At 42.1% G+C, this 16,923-nt stretch overlaps 1 protein-coding gene across 3 annotated transcripts; it reads left to right on the forward strand.

The window, feature by feature from the left end:
* The first annotated feature begins 717 nt into the window (after positions 1-717).
* Positions 718-14,782, forward strand: LOC138584728 (NLR family CARD domain-containing protein 3-like). 3 transcript variants are annotated; one of them, XM_069657030.1, is made up of 18 exons: positions 718-782; positions 1,444-1,490; positions 2,055-2,160; positions 3,806-3,862; positions 4,035-4,085; positions 4,181-4,279; positions 4,538-4,663; positions 4,799-4,978; positions 6,306-6,431; positions 6,566-6,721; positions 7,350-7,395; positions 7,736-7,955; positions 8,415-10,188; positions 10,286-10,459; positions 11,222-11,395; positions 11,487-11,660; positions 11,745-11,791; positions 12,502-14,782. In XM_069657030.1, the coding sequence occupies exons 7-18, from the start codon at positions 4,557-4,559 to the stop codon at positions 13,041-13,043; spliced, it is 3,720 nt and encodes a 1,239-aa protein (XP_069513131.1). In that variant the 5' UTR covers positions 718-782; positions 1,444-1,490; positions 2,055-2,160; positions 3,806-3,862; positions 4,035-4,085; positions 4,181-4,279; positions 4,538-4,556; the 3' UTR covers positions 13,044-14,782. The 3 variants fall into 3 exon arrangements, with proteins under 3 accessions (XP_069513131.1, XP_069513130.1, XP_069513132.1); XM_069657029.1 differs by lacking the exon at positions 2,055-2,160; XM_069657031.1 differs by lacking the exons at positions 2,055-2,160; positions 4,538-4,663; positions 4,799-4,978 and having other exon boundaries at positions 719-782.
* Positions 14,783-16,923: the final 2,141 nt, after the last annotated feature.

Genomic DNA, 16,923 nt, shown 5'->3' on the forward strand with positions numbered 1-16,923 from the left:
GTTGTATATAAGCTTGAACACTGTAACAGCAAGGGAGAGAACTGCTGTACTTCTCTCCATGCTGCATGTAAAATGTAAGTAAAGAGACTTGATTCATAACATTGAGTTTGCTTGTTCTTCACAAATTATCTTCAGGAGGAGAATTTCCCTCACAAGTATCTCTACTGTGACTCCTCTTTTCCTGATATTTAATATGAAGCAGCACCCTCCCACACTTTCCCTCCAACAAGCTTCATTCTTTTAAGATGAACATTACAGGTTTTTTTAATGTTTCCCTTTGAAATATGTATACATTTCCTGCTTCTGTTAGGCATTGCTTACATGTTCTTCCTGTCAGGCTGCCTTACCTGGAGGTTTTATTTAGACCCAGAGGATCAAAGTCTGCAGACCACATTCTGGGCTGAAATCAAAACACACAAACTCTAATATGCTTCCAGAAAGACGCCAGAAATGGACCTGAAACGGTTAAGAGCAAAAGTATGCTTCGTTATTCATCATACATGTCTGTTCTGTTGACACTAAGCATGCACAGTGTATGCAGTTATCTTCTGCGAACACACCTCTCAAGCTCCCTCGCTATCTCACACACGCACACGCACACACACACACACACACACGCACACACACACACACACACACGCACACACACACACACACATACATTCCAGCTCTAACTTGGAAAGTGAAAGTAAGAAGTTGTTTACTTCGAAACTTAAGCCTGCTCTTTTTCTGTCTGCGTCAGTTGGAGTCTGTCAGAGTCTGCGGGACCGTGAGAGTTGCAGGTGAGTGTTTCCACTTTATTAACGCATATAGAGCTCTTTGTGCACAGTACAGTCAATATAGAATAAAACATCTGTGTGCAGTTTGTCCGGATGTTCAACAGGATGTTTGATATTTGCTAAATAATTGTATTTATTTGCCTGATTTGCGCATCTGACGCTTTTTAATGACTTGTTAAATCTATTCTCAAGCAAGCTCGTTCCAAAATGTATAAAATAAAAAAGCTCCGTGTTACAAGCGAGGACGCGGAGTTGGGTCTCTCTCTCTCTCTCCCTCCCGCTCTCTCTCTCACGTCCTTGGTTGCCGTGGCACATTTGAAATCAAAACAAAAGTTTTTGGTATCAAAAGTTACCACCTGCTGCGAGACACTGCGCAGGGACATTCTAACTGCACTCATCAGTTAAAATGAATGTATGAAATAAAACCACAAACAGCGTCACTGAGGAGATACAGACGCACAGATTAGACTTCAGAACGTGTCCTCTTTTCAGTCTCAGCGGTGAAACCAGAATTTGTGAAATAAATCTGTTGACTAAACTCCGAGATAAAATAACGACGTGAAAGATCGTATTTTAGAACACATGTATTAACTAACTCATGAATTGTGTTTCAGCGCCAACAGCTGCATAATAAATAAGCTCTTTTGTGTTATTGTTTTCTAAGGGAGCGGCCACGCTGGCTGGAGTCCAAAACAAATCAACGGAGTCCAGGTAGGCAGCGCCATCTAGTGTCTGACAGACAGAAAGCAGAGGGATTGATTTCAAAAACAAAATCCTGTGCAATTTCAATGAGATTGAATTACATGTTTAAATGTAGATTAAGACGTCATATGTTGCTAAAATAAGTGCTTTGAACATCATGTTATACAGGAAGCATCACAATGTGTTTAACTTTGAACATGTTTGAGATTTTTGTCATAAGATTTGTGCAGTTTAAGTTTCTCTGCAGAACAAGAGGACGACTGTTTGCTCAGTTTTCTAGTTCGATGCCGAATAATTATGAAATGAGTTGCTGTGATGTGTTTCTGATCATTTTGGACGTCTGATGCTCCAACAGAGGAGCTGCTTCAAACTTTACGTGTTAACAATGTTGTGCAGGTTCACAGGTGTCGCAGGTGTTGACTCTCTCTAAACTCTGAAATGTGTGAATGTCTCAGACTTTGGTTTGAAATGTTGCCTTAGTTTTCCTTCATGTGATGTGATTTTTGTCACTTGATCCATGTTTACTTTTTCAATAAGTGAAATGTGTGTTTTTCCGTGCTTATCCTCAAACAGGAGAAACTTGTTTTACTCATTTAAGGAAGTTCATTCAGGATGAGACATGATATGCTCAGTGTAGGTTACACTGACATGACTGCAGCTTATACGGTTGGCTGTGTTGGTAAGCAGCTAAAGCAAAGAACTGAGAGCTGCATGAACCTGTCGGCAGAAGAGGATCAGAGCCACATGTGAACAATGTGTTTGAGTTCTTAAAGTTAGAATTCTGACTTTAAACCTGAAATTCAGCCAGAAAACCTGAAGATCTGAAGAGTCTGACTTATATCTGGAAATATGGAATTTAATCTTGAAAAATTCTGACTTTAAACTCTCAATGAAATCTTTGAATTCGGACTTTATTTTCTAAGTTGTAAATTTTCTTCTTCTGACTTTTTATTAAGTCATAATTCTGATGATCATCTCGGCATGTATGACTTTTAGTTTAAACATGGAGGTCTAGCTAAAGCTCTGAATGCTAACTTGTGATATTTACTGTCTGCTAACTGTGACGTTATCTATTTGCCAGATTTTAATCTCTGAATTTTGACCTTAAACTTTGAACTTTAACTTTTCTTTTCTTTTTTTTGTACTTTGAATTTTTTTCCCTTTCTGCAAGCAAAGTCGGAATTCTGACTCTAAACTCACTTTTTACTTTAATTTTGGAGTTTTAAGTATTTTTACTTAGAATCTTTTTCTTTTGTCAACATAGTCAGAATACTAAGTTTTAAGTCAGAGCCACTGACTGTATATAAAGATGGCCGACGCGTCTCCACCTCCTCTCGTTGTACAAACATGAAGCCAAACCCCCCCGGAGCGGGTGCTGCCATCCTGCTCATCTGTATCCAGAGTGTGTGCAGTAGAGATCCCGCCCCTTCCTCTACCCTACACACACTGTGTCCTTGGCGTGTTGGAGCCCTCAGGTGTCCTTGGCGTGTTGGAGCCCTCAGGTGTCCTTGGCGTGTTGGAGCCCTCAGGTGGGCTCAGTCTGCAGCAGAACAGCTTCTTGTGTCGGTCTGAAGCAGATATTCACGCTGATGGAAAGTTCAATGACTGTAGTGTTAGTGTTAGTTACGTCTCCTCTCGCCGTTCCTCCTCTACTCTGCTACTCGGGAACAGAACGCTGCAGGAGCCCCATTTGTCCACAGAGCTGTCAATCATGAGGCCACACCCCCTTTTTACAGCATCAAATAACTCATTAAAAGTAAACTTCTCACTTGGACATAAATCAGCATGATAAGAACTAACTATAATGACAGAAACCATGTTTGACAAAAATGTATTTGACGTGTATTTTGATTTTATAGTTTGACTCATGTCCCATCTGTTAACATGGAGGAGGCGGGCTTTATGAGCTATACTGCAGCCAGTCAGCAGGGGGCGACAGAGAGGGATTTGGCTTCACTTTCTTGGAGCTGTCATGTCGGCCATCTTTTTATCCAGTCCGTGGCCAGAACTCAGGTACATTTTTCACGTGACCTTAATCACACATCTCCCGCTCTGTGATCCCCTCGTGAACGTGAAACCTCTGCTCTAAACTCCACTTCGTCATCCTCGACCTGAGCATTAGCATTCTCACACACTAAAACTTCTTTTAGTGCAGCCACAGAGGAGTCATGATTGCTGTTCACAGCATGGTTCTGTTTCTGAACGTTTCATTAACCTTGACCTTTCTGTTTTCTGACTCGCTCACTTCTGTTTTCACATAAGAGCGGACATTAAAAAAAAAGAAGTGGGATACTTCTCTCACTACATATTACCTGCTTCCACAGCTTACAAACCCACTTCAGAGCCGGAGCATGTCCACTTTTTCTGCACACTTCACTGATGTAAGTTTTTCATTTAATTTATTTCTTAGATGTTCGGTCAGTTTGAGGACACATGCACCGCTTTCAAAATGTTTTAATTCTGCTGCCTTTGACTTAAAACATGAAATGCTCTACTTGGTAAAGGTGTCATGATAAAACACCAGGATTAATAAAACTAAATGTGTTTGTACAGAAGAGGCAAAAATCCAAACCCAGAGAGCCGGACAAGATGGAACAAGAGCAGGTGCGTCCCTCTGATTATGGGGAAAATCTCTGCCCAGTTCAAATAATGTTGGGAAAATATAAAAACAACTTTTTGCTGTTGTTGAAATTCTTCAGGAGCAGCTCCTCAGCTGGTTGCTGTCTGAGTGAAGTGTTTCCGCCCAGCAGACACAGAGCAACGTTAGCATCCTTATTTCCTGTTTCTAGCTCGTAAATGTAAGTCCAGTATTCACTCTATATCCTGCTTGTCTGTTTAAACTACATACACAGGGTTTCGAAGCATGTTTAATTTTTTATGACTGTGGGTTTAAGTTATGAATAAGTTACTGGGCATCATGGCTGATCGTTTAGGGACTGACATCTTGGAAAAGCAGCACTGGATTGGCTGATAGCACCTGCAGGCCACAGCACGTACTACATGCTGTGTGATACGAGTCCTGTTGTACTCTACAAATACACTGACCTTCATTTCAGAATCACCGGAAGCCTGAAGATGAGGGAAGGTGGATCTGAAACAGCCAGTATTGTTACTGTGGAAAGTCGACGTTCCAGGGAATATCCTCCTGAATTCAGCAATAAACCCAGACGTCAAAGAAAAAGGTAAAATGATCAGTCTGGTCAGATTTTATTCTAAAGACTTTGTACAGGCTGTAAACGTGTTCGTCTGTTCACAAGTTAAGTTTAAAGAATTCAAAATCCACTCTTTTAACTTTCATCCCTCACAATACTTGGCAGAAACTTGATTGGCGACTACATCGGTCAGCCCAAACCAATGAAAATGAAGAAATCTGAAGAAGGAGCAACATCGTCGACATTAAGCATGATGTCTGGGAAGACTGATCGCTCCAGAGAATATCCACCGGAATTCAGCGATAAACCCAGACATCCAAGAAAGTCAATACCGTCAATAAAAAGGTAAAATTATCAGTCTTGTCCGATTTTATGCCAATGATTACACCAATCAGCCAAAACACGATGACAGGTGAAGTAAATTATGTTGATTAACTCGTTACAATGGCCCCTGGCAGTGGGTGGGATATGTCAGGCAGCAAGTGAACTTTTAGTCCTCAAAGTTGATGTGTTGGAAGCAGGAAAAATGGGTGAGCGTGAGGATGAGAGCGACTTTGACAAGGACCAAATTGTAATGGTTAAACAAATGGGTCAGAGCATCTCCAAACCTGCAGTTCTTGTGGGGTGTTCCGGTCTGTAGCGGTCAGTACCGACCAAAAGAGGTCCACGGAAGGAAAACAGGTGAACCAGTGACAGGTTCATGGGCAGCCAAGGCTTATTGGGGCACCTGGGGAGCGAAGGCTGGCCCGTGTGGTCCGATCCAACAGAAGAGCTACTGAAGCTCAAACTGCTGAAAGAGTTAAAGCTGCTTCTGATAGAAAGGTGTCAGAACACACAGAGCATCACGGTTTGTAGTGTATGAGGCTGTGTAGCTGCAGACCGGTCAGGGTGCCCATGCTGACCCCTGTCCATCACTGAAAGCGCTTACAATGGGCACATGAGCATCAGAACTGGACCACGGAGCGATGGAAGAAGGCGGCCTGGTCTCATGAAACACGTTTTCTTTTTCATCATGTGGATGGCCGGCTGCGTGTGCGTCTCTTACCTGTGGAACACATGGAACCAGGATGCACTATGGGAAGAAGGCGAGCCGGTGGAAGTAGTGTGATGCTTTGGGCGATGTTCTGCTGGGAAACCTTGGGTCCTTCCGTTCATGTGGATGTTACTTTGACACGTACCACCTACCTGAACATTGTTGCAGACCAAGTACACCCCTTCATGGAATTGGTATTCCCTAATGGCAGTGGCCTCTCTCAGCAGGATGATGCGCCCTGCCACACTGCAGACATGGTTCAGGAATGGTTTGAGGAACGAGTTCAAGGTGTTGACTCGGCCTCCAGATTCCCTAGATCTCAATCCAGTCGAGCGTCTGTGGGATGTGCTGGACAAACAAGTCCGATCCATGGAGGCCCCACCTCGCAGCTTACAGGACTTAAAGGATCTGCTGCTCACGTCTTGATACCTCAGCACACCTTCAGAGCTCTAATGGAGTCCATTGCCTTGACGAGTCAGGAATGTTTTGATCATAATGTTGTAGCTGATCGGTTTATGTACTGTATCAGATTTTATTCTTGGATGATAGCACCTGCAGGCCTCAGCACCTAATACACCTACTACTGCTGTGTGATACGAGTCCTGTTGTAATCTACAAATACACTGACCTTCATTTCAGAATCACCAGAAGCCTGAAGATGAGGGAAGGTGGATCTGAAACGGCCAGTATTGTTACTGTGGAAAGTCGACGTTCCAGGGAATATCCTCCTGAATTCAGCAATAAACCCAGACGTCCAAGAAAAAGGTAAAATGATCAGTCTGGTCAGATTTTATTCTAAAGATTATGTACAGGCTGTAAACGTGTTCGTCTGTTCACAGGTAAGTTTAAAGAATTCAAAATCCACTCTTTTAACTTTCATCCCTCACAATACTTGGCAGAAACTTGATTGGTGACTACATCGGTCAGCCCAAACCAATGAAAACGAGTAAATCTGAAGAAGGAGCAACATCGTCGACATTAAGCATGATGTCTGGGAAGACTGATCGCTCCAGAGAATATCCACCGGAATTCAGCGATGAACTTGGCTCAATACAGTAAGTCTAAAAAGATTTTTATTTAAAGTTATATAAAGGAACTTTTAATACATTCATAAAAAAATTTAAGTATTTATTTAGTTTCCTCTATATTTAGTCCAACAGAAAAATACAATTAAAAAATGGAGAGTACAATTTTAATTATTTAATTTCAATTTGAATCAAACACAAGATACCTGTGCCCTAATGAAAAAGATCAGAAGTGAAGAAACCCTTTCCATTTCAGCATTAAACCCAGACCCTTAGATGTGTTCATTTGAAGATTCAGAGCTTCACTGGGTTGTTTAGATTTTTAAACTTCAGCAGTGATTAATTAAAGCATCACCACCTTATTAAAATAGCAGACTGTCATCGGCATATATAGAGATATAATGAACGGTACCATGAAATGCCTACAGTTTGTAAATCAATGCACTAATGTATAATGTTAGTTAATGCCTCTGTAAATAAAATAATCATCATGAGGTTTACACGTAGATGTTGGGTTCAGTAGATGTAATGAAAAAATCTATTTAAGAATGTGTTTTTTTGTTGCTTAAACTGTGGACAGAAGCTGACAGGCATCCACCACACTTACAAACACAAGAACTAATGCATGCCTGATAGTTTATATTTGTACTTTTTCCAGTGACCAGACTTCTTCGAGCATCCAGTCGAACCAGGACATGCTGCAGGTAGGCAGTTCTGTTTAATAATCAGCTACTTTTTGTTCATTATAATGGTATGTGTTAGGCACAGAGCTGGCTTTTGTTGTTGTTCAAAGTAGGAAAATATCAGCAGATTTGTTACTTGGTGCAAGTTGGTGAGGAATCAGAACCAATCAGAACCATCTGAAGCTAAATAATCTATAACTGCACATCTCACTTATTCTTTGATGAACTTTCAGAACTTGCAAAAGCTTGCAGTCGTTTTGCACATCATAGAATCCTTGCAGTAACTTTGTAACATCATTTCACTGCGATGTAGACCTACCCATGAGGGAGGTTTAATAATATATTTCATGGTCTTTGTCAGATGTTTGAGTCTCAAACCATGGCTTTTGTAAAGCAAGCTCTGAGAACACATACGAAGGTCCTCTCTGCTAAAGGATTGTTAAAGGAAGACGAGCAAGAGGACGCACCTGGTGATCAAGTGATTAAGACTGATGATGAAACAAATGAAGCCGCTCTGAAGATCGCCCTGCATATCTTGAGGACGATGAAAGAGAATGAACATGCCCACATACTCGAGCAAAGTAAGAGCCTGCATGTTGTCTTATTTGTATGTGTGTAAAAAGAGATCCGACCGTAGCTGCCCTTTGATGTTGGATTAATGTTGTACATTAGGTTCTCACCAATTTGACAATCTGTAAGTTGCCCATTAACTATTTTGTAGTTTAAAATATAATAATATATATAAACCTGTTAAATTTACTGCTTGTTGTGGTAATATTAGCATAACGCCAAACCAACGTGTGAGAACTTTAAGCATACACTGATGATAAAAACACATGGTTGAGTCAAGTGTGGTTATGTAGACCTGAACTTGACAAGCTCAATCTGAGATGCCCTAAAACGCAACAGTCTCCGCTAGTAGAAATGAGCTTAAACACCTCTTCAGTGAACTGATGGGATGGGTAGCAAGAGGGATAATCACATGGCTAATTCTTCTTTCTTTGATTTTCCTCATTTTACTTTTTTCACTTTGCTGTTAGGTCATTATGGGGTCATTGCAATGTACCAAAAGATACTAAAGTCTTCCCTGAAGACTAAAAGTGAGTGCCTTTTGGAAGATACACAGAATTGGCCCGTGCCTCTTAGAAAGATATATACGGAGGTCTATCTGATAGAGGGAGAAAGTGGAGAGGTCAACCGTGAACATGAAGTCAGACAAATTGAGGCAGCGTTCAACAAACGACGATCTTTGGAAATTCTCATCAAGTGTGAGGACGTCTTCAAGCCCTTACCAAATCAAGAAGCCAAACCACTCAGAACGGTGCTCACCAAGGGGATAGCAGGCATCGGCAAAACTGTGTTGACACAGAAGTTCATTCTGGACTGGTCGGAGGACAGGGCCAATCAAGACATCCAACTCCTGTTTTCACTTCCTTGTAGGGAGCTGAATTTGCTGAAAAATGAATCGAGAAGTTTGATGGAGCTGCTGTATGTCTTCTCTCCGGGCCTGAAAGAATCTGGAATCACAGACCTGACTCAGTGCAAAGTTCTAGTCATACTTGATGGTCTTGATGAGTGCAGACTCCCCCTGGATTTCAAGGGAAATGAGATCTGTTGTGATGCAACACAGTCAGCCTCAGTTGATGTGCTGCTGACAAACCTCATCGCAGGTAACCTGCTACCACAAGCTTATCTGTGGATAACTACCCGACCTGCTGCAGGAAGTTGCATACCTCGCCAACATGTTGACCGCTTGACCGAGATACGAGGTTTCAACAACCAACAGAAGGAGCAGTACTTCCACAAGAAAATTGATGACGAAATCTTAGCCAAAAGAGTAATTGCAAACATCAAGTCGACAAGAAGTCTCTACATCATGTGCCACGTGCCGGTGTTCTGCTGGATTTCCTCTATTGTCCTTGGGGAAATATGTGCCACAGTAGGAGGAGGAAAAATGCCAAAAACTTTGACTCAGATGTACATCCACTTTCTGGCACATCAAACTTCACAGATTCATGTCAAGTATGACAAAGAGCAACAGCTTGACTCCCAAGGGAATAACAAGGTGATAATGTCACTTGGGAAGTTAGCCTTTGAGCAGCTGGAGAAAGGAAACATGATCTTCTACGAGGACGATCTTAGGGACTGTGGTATCGCTGTCGAAGAAGCGTCGATCTTCTCAGGAGTTTGCACTCAAGTCTTTCGGGAAGAGTCCTGCTTGCAGAATAAAGTCTTCTGCTTTGTGCATCTGTCTGTCCAAGAGTTTCTGGCAGCTCTGTACGTCCATGTCATGTACACGGCCAGTGGTGTAAACCTAATGGACAAAAAACCGATTGATCCGATCAAGCCTGTGTGTGAATTGCACAAAGCTGCAGTGGACAAAGCCTTACAAAGTGACAAAGGCCACCTGGATCTCTTCCTGCGTTTCCTCCTTGGACTCTCTCTGGAGTCCAGTCAGGCTCTCCTCAGAGGCCTCAAAATTGTGGTCAACACTTGGGACTCCCAATGTCATGAGGAATCCATCCAATACATCAAGAGTAAAATAAATCTATCCGAACCAGAGCGGTACATCAATCTCTTGCACTGTCTGAATGAGTTAAACGACCACTCTCTGGTGGAGGAGATCCAGCAGCACTTGGACTCAGACCGAGACATGGTGACAAATGAGTGGTCTGCAGCTGAGTGGGCAGCTCTGGTCTTTCTGTTGCTGACCTCACCGGAGAAGCCGGAAGAGATTCACCTTGGGAAATACTCCAGAACTACAGAGGGACTTCACAGGCTCCTTCCAGCCATCAAGGCATCCAGATCAGCAATGCAAGTGTCTTTGATCATTTCCTACTTGACCCGATATCTTGAACCAGTGTTGTATAGATTTTTAATAACAAACTGAATTTGTTCTTCTGTTTATCAGGTTGAATGATTGTAATCTCACTGCAGACTGCTGTCAGGAGCTGTCCTCCATTCTAAGCTCAAGCTCAAATGAGCTAAATTATTTGAACTTAAGTGACAACCACCTACAAGACTCAGGAATTGAGAATCTCTGCATGGGACTCCAGAGTCCATCCTGCAGGCTGAAGACGCTGAGGTGAGTCAATGCTAAAGCTGTCTGTAATGCGACTGAACAAAGATTGGGGGATTCCCCGGAGCTTCCTTTTAGCCAGAATACATGACTTGATGCACGGCCGGTTACTTTTTGGCTATGGTTTGATGACAGTAAAGCCTTTGGGAGCGGTAGATGATGGAACGAGGATATCCGGGCCATGACCTCTTTCCATGTACTGTTAACGGTCTGACTAGGAACTTGGGACGTGAGAATGATGTTGGAGGGGAGAGATGACATCTATATCCAATGGTTATCTGCATTTATCTGTAGACATCGGTTTTACAAGATTACTGTAGATAAAGGTCCGCCTATTTGACTATCCGACTATTTTCCTGCTCACAACAAATGACTGCAGAGACGCAATTGGACAATACTACTCAAATTACAAACCGAAACAACAACGCTTCCAACACCCAAAAACTTGTCAGTGGTCCAAAGATTCTGTATTCATATGCAGATATCTTAAGTACAGATGAACGTTTAATTGTGGGCCGCACGGGTTGGTGTGCAGTGGCTAGTGCTGTCTCCTCACAGCTAGAAGGTTCCTAGTCCAAAGACATGCTAATTAGGTTCATTGGTGAATCGCCCATAGGTGTGAGACTGAGCATGAAAGGTTGTCTCCCATCCCCAGCCCGCAGACTCTGAACAGGATAAGCGGTACAGATGGTAGATGGATGGACTTCAGTGGACTTGGTTTCTTTGTACTGCAATCTGTTATTTGGTCCATGTTCTTTGTCTTTTCAGGCTTAACCGATGTGATCTGACTCCGAGATGCTGCAAAGAGCTGGCTTCAGTCCTGAGCTGTCCTAAATCAGATCTTAGAGAGCTGGACCTGAGTGACAACGACATTGAAGACTTAGGAGTGATGCTGCTTTCCAAAGAACTGGGAAATGTGTGCTGTAAACTGGAAACCCTCAGGTATCACTTAAAGACAACAATTACTGCATGTTGAATACTTAGGAAGGATTTCCAACACCAGTTAAGGGCTTACTCTGTCCTTGTGTCACAGGTTGTCGTTCTGTAACATCACGGAGAAAGGATGTGAATTCTTGGCCTCAGCAGTGAAGTCCAACCCGTCCCACTTGAGCGAGCTGGACCTGAGCTACAATCATCTCGGAGATTCAGGAGTGAGACTCATCTCTGACGCTCTCGAGGAAGGACGATCTGAATTAACGAAACTCAGGTAAAGAACAATCCTAATATTTGTTGGCATTTTGTTACAGCTGTTACATAAACCAGGCTGACAAAATGTGTTTCTGTTCCACAGAGTCCATCACAATGCAGAACACTGGTTTAAACCGGGACTGAGACGATGTAAGTCGAGATTTGTTTGGCAAAAGGCGGTCAATATTGAGTACAGACCTTTGTGTTGATATCTGGAGCCAAACAATTGACATCCTTTTAGAGGTGGAGACTGACACGACAGTGCAATACTTTCCTACAAAGGACCCTTCATCATGCATAATTGCAATTAAAAAAGAGGGTAAATCCCGTAGACAGTTTAAATAATGAAAATGACCAAGGTGTCGTCAACCGTTCATCTGTTGACTGCCAATTTGAAACCTTGAGTTGGGCATTTGTCATGAATACAGTAATGAGCTAAAGAAACAAAAATGTTTTTGTACCAAGCTGTTTCTGCTGTAACACTGGACATTTTAACATCTAATGGGGATTGACTCTTTTTTTGGAGTCAGCCTCAAGTAGCCACTAAAGGAACTGCAGGTTTGGACGCTTCCGTTGTCCAGATTTTTCAGCCCCCAGGTTGCCAGTTCATAAATCCTTCTCCATATGTATGTGTTGTTTTAACAGCGAGTAACTGGTAATCAGCAGGGAACATTAGTACTGTGTGGTTACCTTTACTTTAAACCTTGAGGACTCATTTAAAAGTTGATCTTATGTTGACCTGATCTTGGTTTGAGGTGTCCTGATACATGGACACCTGCCAGCCAGTCAGAAGCAAGTATATTCTGTGGCTGTGGTTTCCGTTCTACATGTCTAACTCCTTCTATTCTTCCGGTTACCAGATGAATGTGAGCTCACGATGAATCTTAACACTGCTCACAAACTTCTTGTCTTCTCTGACAAGCACCGAAAAGTCATCCAGGGCTCAAAAAAGAAGACATATCGTGATCACCCTGAACGGTTTAACTACTGGCCCCAAGTCCTGGCCCAGCAGGGCCTGGAGAAGCGCCATTACTGGGAGATAGAGTGGGAAGGAAAATGGGCTGGCATTGGAGTGGCCTACAAGGACATCAGACGCAAAGGGCAGGACAATGCTTGTTTGATGGGGTACAATACAAAGTCCTGGAGTCTGCACTGTTCTGGTAAAGGCTACCGCGCGTATCATAACTTCGAGAGCACCGCCGTCGGTGTCCCTCTGGCTGGTTCTCACAGACTGGCCGTGTATCTGGACTGGAAGGCAGGCATGCTTTCCTTCTACAGAGTCTCTTCTGAAAGGTCGCTGACACACCTGCACACCTTCTTCACCAAGTTCACCAAGCCTCTCTACCCAATCTTCAGGGTGTGGGGGAAGGGCTCTTCTGTTAAGCTGTGCCAGCTGAAATAACTCGTCAAAGACTGAGCGAGGAATTCACACAATTAAGCGGCCATTGATTAAAGTCATCCTCCAGGGTAACAGTGATCAAAATGTTGTAATGCTCGTAGGCTAACATCATTAATATTAGCTTAGCATTCAATATGACAAAGCTGAAATCTATCTAACCGAACAACCAATAATATGTACAATACAATATTATCAGAAACGTTAAGAATAGGTTCTAGGAGATATTTCTGGCTAGCTCATTGTACATACATTGCTTATCCTCTGGCAGTTTTTCAGCAGGAACAGCCTGGTTTGTTTGATATTTGCTTTTCAAGATAAGAAGACAACAAGAAACTCAAAAGAAGACGAAAAAGACACTTGTGATCTTAGCCATGGAGGTCAGGGGGAAATTACGACCCCATTCGAACAGGCTTGGAAAGGACTGCACACAGGATGGTGAACTCAAAGCCCTGACAGAACTTTGGAGCTTCTCTTTGTTAGCCTCAGTCTATGTAAATAAGTCAGCCAATCACTGTTTCGCTAACATTGTTCAGGCCAAAAAGGTGGGTGTAGGGAGATGCAGGACAAAGACAAACAAACAGAACAACAACAACAACAACAGAGAATACAGTTCCAATAATAATAGTAAAACATGTAATATTAGCAAGAATACTAATATAGATAGTAACCGGTGAAGTGGGCAGCTGTGGTTCAGTGAGTCAATCGTGAAGGTTGGCGGTTCGATCCGTGACTGCTACAGTCAAATGTCGAAGTGTCCTTGGGCAAGACACTGAACCCCATGTTGCTCCTGAAGGCACAGCCAACAGTGTGTGAGTGTATCTAGTCCCTGATTGGAGCCTTTTCCATCAGTGTGTGAGTGTATCTAGTCCCTGATTGGAGCCTTTGCCATCAGTGTGTGAGTGTATCTAGTCCCTGATTGGAGCCTTTGCCATCAGTGTGTGAGTGTATCTAGTCCCTGATTGGAGCCTTTGCCATCAGTGTGTGAATGTGTGTGAAAGGGTGAATGTGACAAAGAAAGTGCTTTCTAAGTACAGACCCTTTACCATTTACCAGGTCTGTGATAACCATTAGCAACTATACTTATGATAATATGGGGAAGACTGATATTAAAAGATAAGATAGTGATGAATCATTTTATTATAAGAAGTGATAAAGTTCATATTTAACCGTGTTGTTATCCTGTATCCACACTGACATTTAATGACTGAAATGTGTTTTATAGCCTCTATATGACGTTTGTAAGAGTGCATTTTGTTTTCTGATCAGCCTAAATTGTGTTTAACCTCTTTGCCTGAGCTTGATAAGAAATCCTCTCAACCAATGAAGATCATGATCATGATCATGATTAATCAAGTCATGGTTGCACCTAATGATATGCACTTTAACACAGTGATACAAGGTAAAGGTGGGTTAAAATCTGGAGTTGGTTTTCACATAAACCCTCTAAGATTCAGGAATGAGCCATTCACTGATAATCCACATCTGTCGGCTGCAGATGTCACTCTTCCTTTTAACCTCCTCGCTGTAAGAGCGTGCAAAACATACCTTTGAATAAGCTTTCGGAGCGCCCCGGTGTAAGCTGAAGACATGTTACTCTTTGTTTTTTGTTTGTATTGTTGCACCAGTAAGCCTTTCATTGCTATCATGTTATGTATTTTGTTTATTTTTACCATCATTTATTTTATCATTTTGACCAGTAACCAAATTTACTTAAGATTAATAAAGAATATTTTTCTTATTAACATGTATTCATCATTCAGCCCCAGAATCACAGGGAGCAGAGTCTGTCTGGAGGCCTGCTCAGTGTTCTGATGATGGTTAGCATGTCTTTGTTTCCAACCGTTGGCTTAGACATCAGACACATTAGAAACAGGCATTCAGGCAGGTGTGTGGGTGTGGGCGTGGTCAGGGTGGTTGCTTTGGATGTTTTAGGTTTTTAGCTTTTTCTTCAGCCTTTATTCAGAGAGAGAGGACGGTGGAAAATGTTTAAACGGGAGAGGAGAGAGTGAGGATGACATGCGGCCAAGAGTCGACGGCTGGAGTCGACCCGGGGCTGCCGCATCGAGGACTACAGTTGGTTACAGCAATGGTTGCTTGGATATTTGTAATGAGCACTTATATGAATTTCCAGATAAGCTAATGGTTGCTAATCATCATGAGGTGATTGTTAGCACGTTGCTGTTGAGAGTTTGTGTATGTGATTGCAAACTGCATTGAGGGTAGGGGGTAGTGTGTCACAGTAGTTATACTGGTTTACTGGCTGGTCGTATTTGTGCTAGTATTCTCTGGATGTTGGTCCAGGCTGCAGGAAGAGAGGAGAGAGTGAAGGTCACAGAGGACGTCCTTATGTTGTACATCTGCCATACAATGGTTCAGTGGTTATCATCATTGTGTCGCTAACTTTATGAACATGTATATATATATTCTAAGTTTTTATTCTGCATATGGCTCCTTTTTTTAGGTTTTTATGAATATTTTAACTTTTTTATGAAACTAATGAGAGTGGAATGAGAACGAACATCCAACTAATCTACACGCCTTCTGAACTCTTCAAGTCATAAACGTTTCATAACATTTCTTTTGTCTGATCCCAAAATTTGATTTCATTTGCAAAGTTTTAAAACAGAAAATCAGCACTTTATTTAAATTTCAACAATAATGCAAAATTAATCAAAACAAGTTCTGTGTTGATCTTTAAAGGATCATTTGTGCAGTCACATTATTTGAAGAACATGTATGTAACAGTGCCCATAAAACTGTTCTTAAATATTTGTGTACAATTAAACTTTAAATCATTTATTGTCAGTCTGTTTAATTTTAATCTCTTTTACAATTTCTTTTTAATTCAGAACTTCCCTCAGGTCTTTAAAAGCTTTTTTTAAATACTTTAATCTTGATATTGATTATCAGTAGGATTTAGGATTTTGGAATCTGATGTACTGTAAGATTTTCCTGTTTCCAGAGAAGAAGGGCCGACACCCTCTGGATGATTGTCAGACCTGAAACAGCCGTATGATTGTAGAACTGCTTCCAACCCTGAACGAGACGTCAGAAGAAAATGGTCACTGTGTTAATATGTCAAACATCTTTTACCTCTTTGAACAGAAACAAAACAACTTCAAATTTCAGCCGCATTACAAAACAACCGAGAACACGCAGCTCTGCACAGAACTTTATTCAGGCCACGACAGGTCAGTACAAACAAAACACTGCTGGTTTCATCCCAAAGAATAACAGACCTTTTCTGAATCCCCGCTTTGACTGAAGCTAACGTTTAGCTTCCCTAATGCAGGGATGCAAAATGGCTCCAGAGAGGAAGTGCAACACGAGAGAAAACAACAGACAACAAACTGAATTCACAGCACGATTTAAACGACCTGTGATGACGAAACTAAACATATATTCTGAATCCACAGTCTCCACGTGTGATGGCACGATATAAAAATATAACACACGTTAAGACACGTTTACTTTTTGAGGATTTCTGTGTTAGGAGACACATTCCTCCCATGTGATGTCTCAGTCCACCGGTCGAAGGCGTCCAAACGGAGAGATGTGCAGACAACAGTCTCATAACGTGGACGTCACAGGTTTGATCCCCAACAGTCGCCCTCGAGACTTAAAGCTCCTTTGACGGCTGCGCTGCGTCCTGGCTGAGCATGATCATTCCATCGAGCTGAGAACATGAGGGCCGTCCGGAACATTTTTAGAACTTCATGTGATTCTGACCTCTTATTTTAAAAAAGGGGGGAAACATTCGTATCTACAGGACTTTTATTTTGAAAAGAGGTCATGATGAGCTGCTCAAGCTTTTTTAGTCCTCTATATTTGCGAAGCTAACCATCATGTTTGAATGTGGGAAGGTGTGTCACAGGTTCCTTTT

Source organism: Semicossyphus pulcher, unplaced genomic scaffold, assembly GCF_022749685.1.
Source record: "Semicossyphus pulcher isolate SPU_LCO1_2020_fin unplaced genomic scaffold, fSemPul1.0.p SCAF_9, whole genome shotgun sequence".
NCBI lineage: Eukaryota > Metazoa > Chordata > Actinopteri > Labriformes > Labridae > Semicossyphus > Semicossyphus pulcher.

Excerpts from the sequence above, each read along its gene's own strand:
- LOC138584728 (XM_069657030.1), top strand. The coding sequence starts at position 4,557 with ATGAGGGAAGGTGGATCTGAAACAGCCAGTATTGTTACTGTGGAAAGT. Across the intron at positions 4,979-6,305 it reads TCAATACCGTCAATAAAAAG|AATCACCAGAAGCCTGAAGA; the intron begins GTAAAATTATCA and ends CCTTCATTTCAG. Across the intron at positions 6,432-6,565 it reads CCCAGACGTCCAAGAAAAAG|AAACTTGATTGGTGACTACA; the intron begins GTAAAATGATCA and ends AATACTTGGCAG.